The 11,953-nt window shown below is 41.5% G+C and overlaps 1 protein-coding gene across 1 annotated transcript in view; it reads left to right on the plus strand.

Annotated features, from left to right (window-relative positions):
* stx19 (syntaxin 19) overlaps nucleotides 1-11,902 on the plus strand; it is a 34,580-nt gene extending 22,678 nt beyond the window's left edge. Inside the window, exons 2-5 of the mRNA XM_087804110.1 lie at nucleotides 4,342-4,568; nucleotides 7,855-8,091; nucleotides 9,175-9,387; nucleotides 11,145-11,902. Coding sequence (XP_087660236.1) covers nucleotides 4,368-4,568; nucleotides 7,855-8,091; nucleotides 9,175-9,387; nucleotides 11,145-11,381 — 888 coding nt within the window. The 5' untranslated portion in view covers nucleotides 4,342-4,367 and the 3' untranslated portion in view covers nucleotides 11,382-11,902. The remainder of the gene's footprint in view (nucleotides 1-4,341; nucleotides 4,569-7,854; nucleotides 8,092-9,174; nucleotides 9,388-11,144) is intronic.
* The last annotated feature ends 51 nt before the right edge of the window (nucleotides 11,903-11,953 follow it).

Raw genomic sequence — 11,953 nt, forward strand, 5'->3', positions numbered from 1 at the left:
GTTAATACGAGTCATTAATGTTGTTAATACGAGTCAGTAATGTTGTTAATACGAGTCATTAATGTCGTTAATACGAGTCAGTAATGTTGTTAATACGAGTCATTAATGTCGTTAATACGAGTCATTAATGTCGTTAATACGAGTCATTAATGTCGTTAATACGAGTCATTAATGTTGTTAATACGAGTCATTAATGTCGTTAATACGAGTCATTAATGTCGTTAATACGAGTCATTAATGTCGTTAATACGAGTCATTAATGTTGTTAATACGAGTCATTAATGTCGTTAATACGAGTCATTAATGTTGTTAATACGAGTCATTAATGTCGTTAATACGAGTCATTAATGTCTTTAATACGAGTCAGTAATGTCGTTTATACGAGTCATTAATGTCGTTAATACGAGTCATTAATGTTGTTAATACGAGTCATTAATGTCGTTAATACGAGTCATTAATGTTGTTAATACGTGTCATTAATGTCGTTAATACGAGTCATTAATGTCGTTAATACGAGTCATTAATGTTGTTAATACGTGTCATTAATGTCGTTAATACGAGTCAGTAATGTCGTTAATACGAGTCATTAATGTCGTTAATACGAGTCATTAATGTCGTTAATATGAGTCATTAATGTTGTTAATACGAGTCATTAATGTCGTTAATACGAGTCAGTAATGTCGTTAATACGAGTCAGTAATGTTGTTAATACGAGTCATTAATGTCGTTAATACGAGTCAGTAATGTCGTTAATACGAGTCAGTAATGTTGTTAATACGAGTCATTAATGTCGTTAATACGAGTCATTAATGTTGTTAATACGAGTCATTAATGTCGTTAATACGAGTCAGTAATGTCGTTAATACGAGTCAGTAATGTTGTTAATACGAGTCATTAATGTCGTTAATACGAGTCATTAATGTTGTTAATACGAGTCATTAATGTCGTTAATACGAGTCAGTAATGTCGTTAATACGAGTCAGTAATGTCGTTAATACGAGTCATTAATGTTGTTAATACGTGTCATTAATGTCGTTAATACGAGTCAGTAATGTCGTTAATATGAGTCATTAATGTCGTTAATACCTGTCATTAATGTCGTTAATACGAGTCATTAATGTCGTTAATACGAGTCATTAATGTCGTTAATACGTGTCATTAATGTCGTTAATACGAGTCAGTAATGTCGTTAATACGAGTCATTAATGTCGTTAATACGAGTCATTAATGTCGTTAATACGAGTCATTAATGTTGTTAATACGAGTCATTAATGTCGTTAATACGAGTCATTAATGTTGTTAATACGTGTCATTAATGTCGTTAATACGAGTCATTAATGTCGTTAATACGAGTCATTAATGTCGTTAATACGAGTCATTAATGTTGTTAATACGAGTCATTAATGTCGTTAATACGAGTCATTAATGTTGTTAATACGAGTCATTAATGTCGTTAATACGAGTCATTAATGTTGTTAATACGAGTCATTAATGTCGTTAATACGAGTCAGTAATGTCGTTAATACGAGTCAGTAATGTCGTTAATACGAGTCATTAATGTCGTTAATACGAGTCAGTAATGTCGTTAATACGAGTCAGTAATGTCGTTAATACGAGTCATTAATGTCGTTAATACGAGTCAGTAATGTCGTTAATACGAGTCAGTAATGTCGTTAATACGAGTCATTAATGTCGTTAATACGAGTCATTAATGTTGTTAATACGAGTCATTAATGTTGTTAATACGAGTCATTAATGTCGTTAATACGAGTCATTAATGTCGTTAATACGAGTCATTAATGTCGTTAATACGAGTCATTAATGTCGTTAATACGAGTCAGTAATGTCGTTAATACGAGTCATTAATGTCGTTAATACGAGTCAGTAATGTCGTTAATACGAGTCATTAATGTCGTTAATACGAGTCATTAATGTTGTTAATACGAGTCATTAATGTTGTTAATACGTGTCATTAATGTTGTTAATACGAGTCATTAATGTCGTTAATACGAGTCAGTAATGTCGTTAATACGAGTCATTAATGTCGTTAATACGAGTCAGTAATGTCGTTAATACGAGTCATTACTGTCGTTAATACGAGTCATTAATGTCGTTAATACGTGTCATTAATGTTGTTAATACGAGTCATTAATGTCGTTAATACGAGTCAGTAATGTCGTTAATACGAGTCAGTAATGTCGTTAATACGAGTCATTAATGTCGTTAATACGAGTCAGTAATGTCGTTAATACGAGTCATTACTGTCGTTAATACGAGTCAGTAATGTCGTTAATACGAGTCATTAATGTCGTTATATCATGACTTCCACATCAAGATTCTCTCGCGAGGTCATGTGACTCAGGTGTGTTACTTTACCTTCATCGTTGTGTGAACACTTTCAATCAATAACTAACAATGTTGACAGAGACTGTTTTTCAATAGTTCAAGTCAAATGCATTAATATTGTTACAGAATAAATACATGTTTATATAAATATATAACACTGTCAGGGAAGACGACAGAGAGTTAGAATAACAAACAGGATCCAGATTTAATCAGCAAGGAGAGGAGACGCTTCTCACGGCTCGTCCTGAACCACTGAAGGTCTTCGGACCGAGCTTGCCTTTTTATTCGAAAGCTCAGAGCATGACACACTTAAATAGCAACAGTTTGTTCATTTGTTGCTGTATGAGTCAGTGAAGGCAGCATCAGAGCCTCCACCAGAGACCAGCTCGTGTATCTCAGTGAGGTCAGTGTGTCTTAAATCACACACTGTCATTAATCCAGGAACGAAAACTGGGATCATTCCTTCATTCATTCCTTCATTCATTCATTCCTTCATTTCTTCATTCATTCATTCATTCATTCATTCCTTCATTCATTCATTCATTCATTCATTCCTTCATTCATTCCTTCATTCATTCCTTCATTCATTCCTTCATTCATTCATTCATTCCTTCATTCATTCATTCCTTCATTTCTTCATTCATTCCTTCATTAATTCCTTCATTCATTAATTCATTCATTCCTTCATTCACTCCTTCATTCATTCCTTCATTCATTCCTTCATTCATTCCTTCATTCATTCATTCATTCATTCATTCCTTCACTCCTTCATTCACTCCTTCATTCATTCCTTCATTCACTCCTTCATTCATTCCTTCATTCATTCCTTCATTCATTCCTTCATTCATTCATTCCTTCACTCCTTCATTCACTCCTTCATTCATTCCTTCATTCATTCCTTCATTCATTCCTTCACTCCTTCATTCACTCCTTCATTCATTCCTTCATTCATTCATTCCTTCACTCCTTCATTCACTCCTTCATTCATTCCTTCATTCATTCCTTCATTCATTCATTCCTTCACTCCTTCATTCACTCCTTCATTCATTCCTTCATTCATTCCTTCATTCATTCCTTCACTCCTTCATTCACTCCTTCATTCATTCCTTCATTCATTCATTCCTTCACTCCTTCATTCACTCCTTCATTCATTCCTTCATTCACTCCTTCATTCATTCCTTCATTTATTCCTTCATTCATTCCTTCATTCATTCATTCATTCATTCATTCATTCCTTCACTCCTTCATTCACTCCTTCATTCATTCCTTCATTCCTTCATTCATTCCTTCATTGCAGCAAACATGACTACATGTTTATTTTGATAAGACCATAAAAGGAACATCAATTCTTTAACAAACATGTTTTATAAAAGACGATAATAATAATAAATGTGTTTTATTGAATTGTTAAAAATTGACCTTTTTTAATGTTGTTGTTTAAAATCCTACGATGTGTTTACGATGTTAACGACCTTGATCATGACGTTCCATCGAATACAGTTCAGAACAAACTGAAGATACAAATATATATGAAGTCTATGATCGTGTTTATCTTCTTGTTATGTTGATCGAAAGTTCTTTTTTAGAGAGAGACTGAAGTGACTCACAGGTTTTCTTTAAATTCATTTGATAAGTATATAAATATATATATATATACATATATATATTTATATATACTTCTCTAGGAGTTAGTTTGTTCTCCTCGTGTTGTGTGGGTTTACTCCAGACACTCCGGTTTCCTCCCACAGTCCAAAAACATACAGAGGTTGATTGAGAACTTGTCCGTAGGTATGAGTGTGTGTGTGAATGGTTGTCTGTCTGTGTGTGTCCTGAGACAGACTGGCCTCCTGTCCAGGGTGTCCCCTGCCTCTCGCCCTATGATACTGGGACAGACTCCAGTCTCCCCGCGACCCCCACAAGGGAGAAAGCGGTAGAACATGAATGAATGTTCATCTCTAAGTTCCCGACGTCCTTCAGCTCTGTGTTGTTCTTCAGGATCCAGATGCAGAAGACCAGCCACGATGAGAGACCGTCTGGCAGAGCTCCAGCAGATGGTTCGTGAGGACCTGAGCGACGCCGCGTCCAGAGACGGCGAGGAAGACACCTCGTCCGTGGAGGTCGTCACGCCGCAGGCCGTGCTGTTCGAGGCCGAGCCGGTCATCGACAACTTCCTGTCGGAGGTCCAGCTGATCCGAGATGACATCACGGCGCTGGAGCTGGAGGTGAGGCTGGAGAGTGTTCCTCTGGAGAGTGTTCTTCTGGAGAGTGTTCTTCTGGAGAGTGTTCCTCTGGAGAGTGTTCCTCTGGAGAGTGTTCCTCTGGAGAGTGTTCCTCTGGAGAGTGTTCTTCTGGAGAGTGTTCCTCTGGAGAGTGTTCCTCTGGAGAGTGTTCTTCTGGAGAGTGTTCCTCTGGAGAGTGTTCTTCTGGAGAGTGTTCCTCTGGAGAGTGTTCTTCTGGAGAGTGTTCTTCTGTAGAATGTTCCTCTGGAGAGTGTTCCTCTGGAGAGTGTTCTTCTGGAGAGTGTTCCTCTCGAGAGTTTTCCTCTGGAGAGTGTTCCTCTGGAGAGTGTTCTTCTGGAGAGTGTTCCTCTGGAGAATGTTCTTCTGGAGAATGTTCTTCTGGAGAGTGTTCCTCTGGAGAATGTTCTTCTGGAGAATGTTCCTCTGGAGAATGTTCTTCTGGAGAATGTTCTTCTGGAGACTGTTCTTCTGGAGAGTGTTCTTCTGGAGAGTGTTCCTCTGGAGAGTTTTCCTCTGGAGAGTGTTCCTCTGGAGAGTGTTCTTCTGGAGAGTGTTCCTCTGGAGAGTTTTCCTCTGGAGAGTGTTCCTCTGGAGAGTGTTCTTCTGGAGAGTGTTCCTCTGGAGAATGTTCTTCTGGAGAATGTTCTTCTGGAGAGTGTTCCTCTGGAGAATGTTCTTCTGGAGAATGTTCCTCTGGAGAATGTTCTTCTGGAGAATGTTCTTCTGGAGACTGTTCTTCTGGAGAGTGTTCTCTGGAGAGTGTTCTTCCAGAGTGTGTTCCTCTGGAGAGTGTTCTCTGAAGAGTGTTCTTCTGGAGAGTCTTCCTCTGGAGAGTGTTCCTCTGGAGAGTGTTCCTCTGGAGAGTGTTCTTCTGGAAAGTCTTCCTCTGCAGAATGTTCCTCTGGAGAATGTTCTTCTGGAGACTGTTCTTCTGGAGAGTGTTCCTCTGAAGTGTGTTCTTCAGGAGAATGTTCTTCTGGAGAGTGTTCTTCTGGAGAGTGTTCCTCTGCAGAATGTTCTTCTGGAGTCTGTTCTTCTGGAGAGTGTTCCTCTGGAGAATGTTTTTCTGGAGAATGTTCTTCTGGAGACTGTTCTTCTGGAGAGTGTTCTCTGGAGAGTGTTCTTCTGTAGTGTGTTCCTCTGGAGAGTGTTCTCTGAAGAGTGTTCTTCTGGAGAGTCTTCCTCTGGAGAGTGTTCCTCTGGAGAGTGTTCCTCTGGAGAGTGTTCCTCTGGAGAGTGTTCTTCTGGAAAGTCTTCCTCTGCAGAATGTTCCTCTGGAGAATGTTCTTCTGGAGACTGTTCTTCTGGAGAGTGTTCCTCTGAAGTGTGTTCTTCAGGAGAATGTTCTTCTGGAGAGTGTTCTTCTGGAGAATGTTCTTCTGGAGAGTGTTCTTCTGGAGAGTGTTCTTCTGGAGAGTGTTCCTCTGGAGAGTGTTCTTCTGGAGAGTGTTCCTCTGGAGAGTGTTCCTCTGGAGAGTGTTCTTCTGGAGAGTGTTCCTCTGGAGAGTGTTCTTCTGGAGAGTGTTCCTCTGGAGAGTGTTCTTCTGGAGAGTGTTCCTCTGGAGAGTGTTCTTCTGGAGAGTGTTCCTCTGGAGAGTGTTCTTCTGGAGAGTGTTCCTCTGGAGAGTGTTCTTCTGGAGAGTGTTCCTCTGGAGAGTGTTCCTCTGGAGAGTGTTCTTCTGGAGAGTGTTCCTCTGGAGAGTTTTCCTCTGGAGAGTGTTCCTCTGGAGAGTGTTCTTCTGGAGAGTGTTCCTCTGGAGAGTTTTCCTCTGGAGAGTGTTCCTCTGGAGAGTGTTCTTCTGGAGAGTGTTCCTCTGGAGAGTGTTCTTCTGGAGAGTGTTCCTCTGGAGAGTGTTCTTCTGGAGAGTGTTCCTCTGGAGAGTTTTCCTCTGGAGAGTGTTCCTCTGCAGAATGTTCTTCTGGAGAGTGTTCCTCTGGAGAGTGTTATTCTGGAGACTGTTCCTCTGGAGAGTGTTCTTCTGGAGAGTGTTCCTCTGGAGAGTTTTCCTCTGGAGAGTGTTCCTCTGCAGAATGTTCTTCTGGAGTCTGTTCTTCTGGAGAGTGTTCCTCTGGAGAATGTTCTTCTGGAGAATGTTCTTCTGGAGACTGTTCTTCTGGAGAGTGTTCTCTGGAGAGTGTTCTTCTGGAGTGTGTTCCTCTGGAGAGTGTTCTCTGAAGAGTGTTCTTCTGGAGAGTGTTCCTCTGGAGAGTGTTCCTCTGGAGAGTGTTCTTCTGGAGAGTGTTCCTCTGGAGAGTGTGCTTCTGGAGAGTGTTCTTCTGGAGAGTGTTCTTCTGGAGAGTGTTCCTCTGGACAGTGTTCTTCTGGAGACTGTTCCTCTGGAGAGTGTTCTTCTGGAGAGTGTTCTTCTGGAGAGTGTTCCTCTGGAGAGTGTTCTTCTGGAGACTATTCCTCTGGAGAGTGTTCTTCTGGAGAGTGTTCTTCTGTAGAATGTTCCTCTGGAGAGTGTTCCTCTGGAGAGTGTTCTTCTGGAGAGTGTTCCTCTGGAGAGTTTTCCTCTGGAGAGTGTTCCTCTGCAGAATGTTCTTCTGGAGAGTGTTCCTCTGGAGAGTGTTATTCTGGAGACTGTTCCTCTGGAGAGTGTTCTTCTGGAGAGTGTTCTTCTGTAGAATGTTCCTCTGGAGAGTGTTCCTCTGGAGAGTGTTCTTCTGGAGAGTGTTCCTCTGGAGAGTTTTCCTCTGGAGAGTGTTCCTCTGCAGAATGTTCTTCTGGAGTCTGTTCTTCTGGAGTGTGTTCCTCTGGAGAATGTTCTTCTGGAGAATGTTCTTCTGGAGACTGTTCTTCTGGAGAGTGTTCTCTGGAGAGTGTTCTTCCGGAGTGTGTTCCTCTGGAGAGTGTTCTCTGAAGAGTGTTCTTCTGGAGAGTCTTCCTCTGGAGAGTGTTCCTCTGGAGAGTGTTCTTCTGGAGACTGTTCCTCTGGAGAGTGTTCTTCTGGAGAGTGTTCTTCTGGAGAGTGTTCCTCTGGAGAGTGTTCCTCTGGAGAGTGTTCTTCTGGAGACTGTTCCTCTGGAGAGTGTTGTTCTGGAGAGTGTTCTTCTGTAGAATGTTCCTCTGGAGAGTGTTCCTCTGGAGAGTGTTCTTCTGGAGAGTGTTCCTCTGGAGAGTGTTCTTCTGGAGAGTGTTCTTCTGGAGAGTGTTCCTCTGGAGAGTGTTCTTCTGGAGAATGTTCCTCTGGAGAGTGTTCTTCTGGAGAGTGTTCCTCTGGAGAGTGTTCCTCTGAAGGAGAGTCTGACCGGTGTGTGTCCACAGGTGATGAACTTCAGCCAGCAGCAGAAGTCTCTGGTCGCAGCCATGCGGCGCTTCAGCGTCATGAAGAAGGAGAGCAGCATCACTCGAGACATCAAGCTTCAGGCCGAGAGTCTTCACCGCAGACTGGAAGCTCTCGCGAAGCTGGTCCAGAAGAGCGAGGACCAGCAGGGTGTGGACGCCGTGAGCTCCAGGATCCAACGCTCGCAGCACGACGTGATGAAGCGAAGGTTCCACCAGGTTAGACTCAGATGATTGATGGGATTATTTATTGATCACTAACCTGAGTTCACTGACCAGTCATGACTCTTTGTTACTGAGTGAGAATCTATTGATTGATTAAACATTTAAATATGTTTAAGAATCAAATCATCAAGAAGTTAAAATAGATTTAAATGTTGTTGCTTTTTTTAAGTCTATAACTTTATTTTGAAAGGTTATTATTTATTTTTTATAATAAAAATCCAAATGTTTTCAAAATAAACGTTTTTTTGTTTACACGTAGAGTTTGATCATTTAGTGACAATAATTAAAAATGTGATTTTTTAAATGATATATTTTTCTAATTAAATTCTGATGAATTGACTATAAATGTTGGTATAATAGACTCAATCAGTCACATGATCGTCTGCGTTTCACATGATTGGCTAATACTTTGTTCTGTGTTCTGTTGGTTTGGTCTGGAGACTCTATTATACCAACATTTATAGTCAATTAAAAATACTTTAAAGCCAAAAGATTTTAATTAAAGTTGAACTAAATTAATTTAAATTATTCATTAAAACAAAGGCTTGAAAGAAAAACATAAATACATCGGATTTTAAAATGAATTAAAATGTAATTAATGTTGTTATTAATATATAATTATTTAAATCATCATCATTTCACTAACAAATAAAATATAACGTTGAAATGGTTTTAAGTTATGATGTCACCGGCTTCATGGAACACACTATCGTGGACACTATTTGAGAAATACTTCAAGAGTACTGCGTGGAATACTTTCAACTCTTGCATTAGTTTTTACTCCTGAACACTTGAAGCTGCAGCGACAGGATGAAGGATCAGAAAATAACAAAATATTATGTATTATATATTCTTAAAATATTATGTATTATATATTCTCAATACTTTCTGTTCTCTTTGACGAGTGTCAAAAGTATCGTTACAAGTACATCAAATACACGTGTACAGATGTGTTTTAATACTGCTGGCCTCAGATTCGTCTTCTAGACAAATATCACCGAGTTATTCGACGCTCAGTGTGTTTCGCGTCGTCTCGCCGGACGTCCGGGGGTCACGACCTCTGACCTCTGCCCTCAGGTGATGCGCCAGTACAACGAGGCCCTGCTGGTGAAGCAGGAGCGCTGCAGGCTCTTCATCGTGCGGCAGCTGGAGGTCTCGGGTCGCGACGTGACGGAGGACGAGCTCGACAAGATGGTGGTCGACGGGAAGTGGGAGGTTTTCAACGAGAACCTGCTGAACGACGACAGGATCACAAGAGTGCAGCTGACGGAGATCGAGCAGAGACACAAGGTGTGGACAAGAAGGAGAAGAAGAACATCTCTCCATCTTCAGCAGCTCCTCTCCATCCTTTCTTTATTCTTCTCTTCAGCAGCTCCTCTGTCTTCATCCTTTCTTTCTTCTTCTCTTCAGCAGCTCCTCTCCATCGTTTCTTTCTTCTTCTCTTCAGCAGCTCATCTTCATCCTTTCTTTCTTCTTGTCTTCAGCAGCTCCTCTTCATCCTTTCTTTCTTCTTCTCTTCAGCAGCTCCTCTCCATCGTTTCTTTCTTCTTCTCTTCAGCAGCTCCTCTTCATCCTTTCTTTCTTCTTCTCTTCAGCAGCTCCTCTTCATCCTTTGTTTCTTCTTCTCTTCACCAGCTCCTCTTCATCCTTTCTTTCTTCTTCTCTTCACCAGCTCCTCTTCATCCTTTCTTTCTTCTTCTCTTCAGCAGCTCCTCTTCATCCTTTCTTTCTTCTTCTCTTCAGCAGCTCCTCTTCATCCTTTGTTTCTTCTTCTCTTCAGCAGCTCCTCTCCATCCTTTGTTTCTTCTTCTCTTCAGCAGCTCCTCTCCATCCTTTCTTTCTTCATCTCTTCAGCAGCTCCTCTTCATCCTTTGTTTCTTCTTCTCTTCAGCAGCTCCTCTGTCTTCATCCTTTCTTTCTTCTTCTCTTCAGCAGCTCCTCTGTCTTCATCCTTTCTTTCTTCTTGTCTTCAGCAGCTCCTCTTCATCCTTTCTTTCTTCTTCTCTTCAGCAGCTCCTCTCCATCGTTTCTTTCTTCTTCTCTTCAGCAGCTCCTCTTCATCCTTTCTTTCTTCTTCTCTTCAGCAGCTCCTCTTCATCCTTTGTTTCTTCTTCTCTTCAGCAGCTCCTCTGTCTTCATCCTTTGTTTCTTCTTCTCTTCAGCAGCTCCTCTGTCTTCATCCTTTCTTTCTTCTTCTCTTCAGCAGCTCCTCTGTCTTCATCCTTTGTTTCTTCTTCTCTTCAGCAGCTCCTCTTCATCCTTTGTTTCTTCTTCTCTTCAGCAGCTCCTCTCCATCCTTTGTTTCTTCTTCTCTTCAGCAGCTCCTCTTCATCCTTTGTTTCTTCTTCTCTTCAGCAGCTCCTCTCCATCCTTTCTTTCTTCTTCTCTTCAGCAGCTCCTCTCCATCCTTTCTTTCTTCTTCTCTTCAGCAGCTCCTCTCCATCCTTTCTTTCTTCTTCTCTTCAGCTGCTCCTCTCCATCCTTTGTTTCTTCTTCTCTTCAGCAGCTCCTCTCCATCCTTTGTTCCTTCTTCTCTTCAGCAGCTCCTCCTCATCCTTTGTTTCTTCTTCTCTTCACCAGCTCCTCTTCATCCTTTGTTTCTTCTTCTCATCAGCAGCTCCTCTTCATCCTTTCTTTCTTCTTCTCTTCAGCAGCTCCTCTCCATCCTTTCTTTCTTCTTCTCATCAGCAGCTCCTCTTCATCCTTTGTTTCTTCTTCTCATCAGCAGCTCCTCTTCATCCTTTGTTTCTTCTTCTCTTCAGCAGCTCCTCTCCATCCTTTCTTTCTTCTTCTCTTCAGCAGCTCCTCTCCATCCTTTGTTTCTTCTTCTCTTCAGCAGCCCCTCCTCATCCTTTGTTTCTTCTTCTCTTCACCAGCTCCTCTTCATCCTTTGTTTCTTCTTCTCATCAGCAGCTCCTCTCCATCCTTTCTTTCTTCTTCTCATCAGCAGCTCCTCTTCATCCTTTGTTTCTTCTTCTCTTCAGCAGCTCCGCTTCATCCTTTGTTTCTTCTTCTCATCCGATGGTAACAAACGTTGTTCTCTGCAGGAGCTGCTGAGTCTGGAGAACAACATGAAGGATCTCCGCGAGCTCTTCATGGACATCTTCATGCTGGTGGAGGAGCAAGGCGTCCACGTCGAGCACATCCAGACCAACGTGGAGCGAACCCAGCACTACGTGGAGGCGTCCAGCGAGAAGTTCAAGATGGCCGTCAGGTACAAGAAGAAGAACCCTCTGAGACAGTTGTGCTGCTGCTGCTGTCCTCCCTGGAGGTGCTGCTTGTGAGCCGCGACCTCGTGACCTCGTGACCCCGGACAGACATGGAGCTGCTGTGTGTTGTGCAGACGAGCTCGGCGTGGAAACGATCCGCGGCTGAAGCTCTCGCTGCTGTGCGAGTGTAACAAGAGTTTCTATTGGACGAGACACTTCACCGAAGGTCACTGGCCGCTCATTGGAGGTCACATGACGTCTGGGTCGCGACCTCTAGCAGGTCATAGTTGATTCTCTTTTGACCTCTTCAAAATGTCCGCCTCATCCTCTCATGTCACATGACCTGCACTTTCAACACACTCGACAAAAATCACCTCTTTTGTGTGTTTGTGTTTGTGTTTGTAAATAGTTGAAGATTTTACATGTTTCATCAGAACTTATGACCAGAAGAAACTATTTATATTTTATTCTACAGATTCCAAATAATAAAGATGTTTGTTCAAGAACCTTTTTTATTGTTTATAAAGTTGTATTGTTTATAAAGGAACTTTCCTCCTTTCTGAGCCAAAAATAAAAACATTGTTTAAGAAAATGAACTCTCTGTATACACTTGATGCTAACACAGTAATGCTAATGCATGAAGCTAG

The sequence above is a fragment of the Callionymus lyra genome, chromosome 12 (assembly GCF_982586985.1).
Source record: "Callionymus lyra chromosome 12, fCalLyr1.hap1.1, whole genome shotgun sequence".
Classification (NCBI taxonomy): domain Eukaryota; kingdom Metazoa; phylum Chordata; class Actinopteri; order Syngnathiformes; family Callionymidae; genus Callionymus; species Callionymus lyra.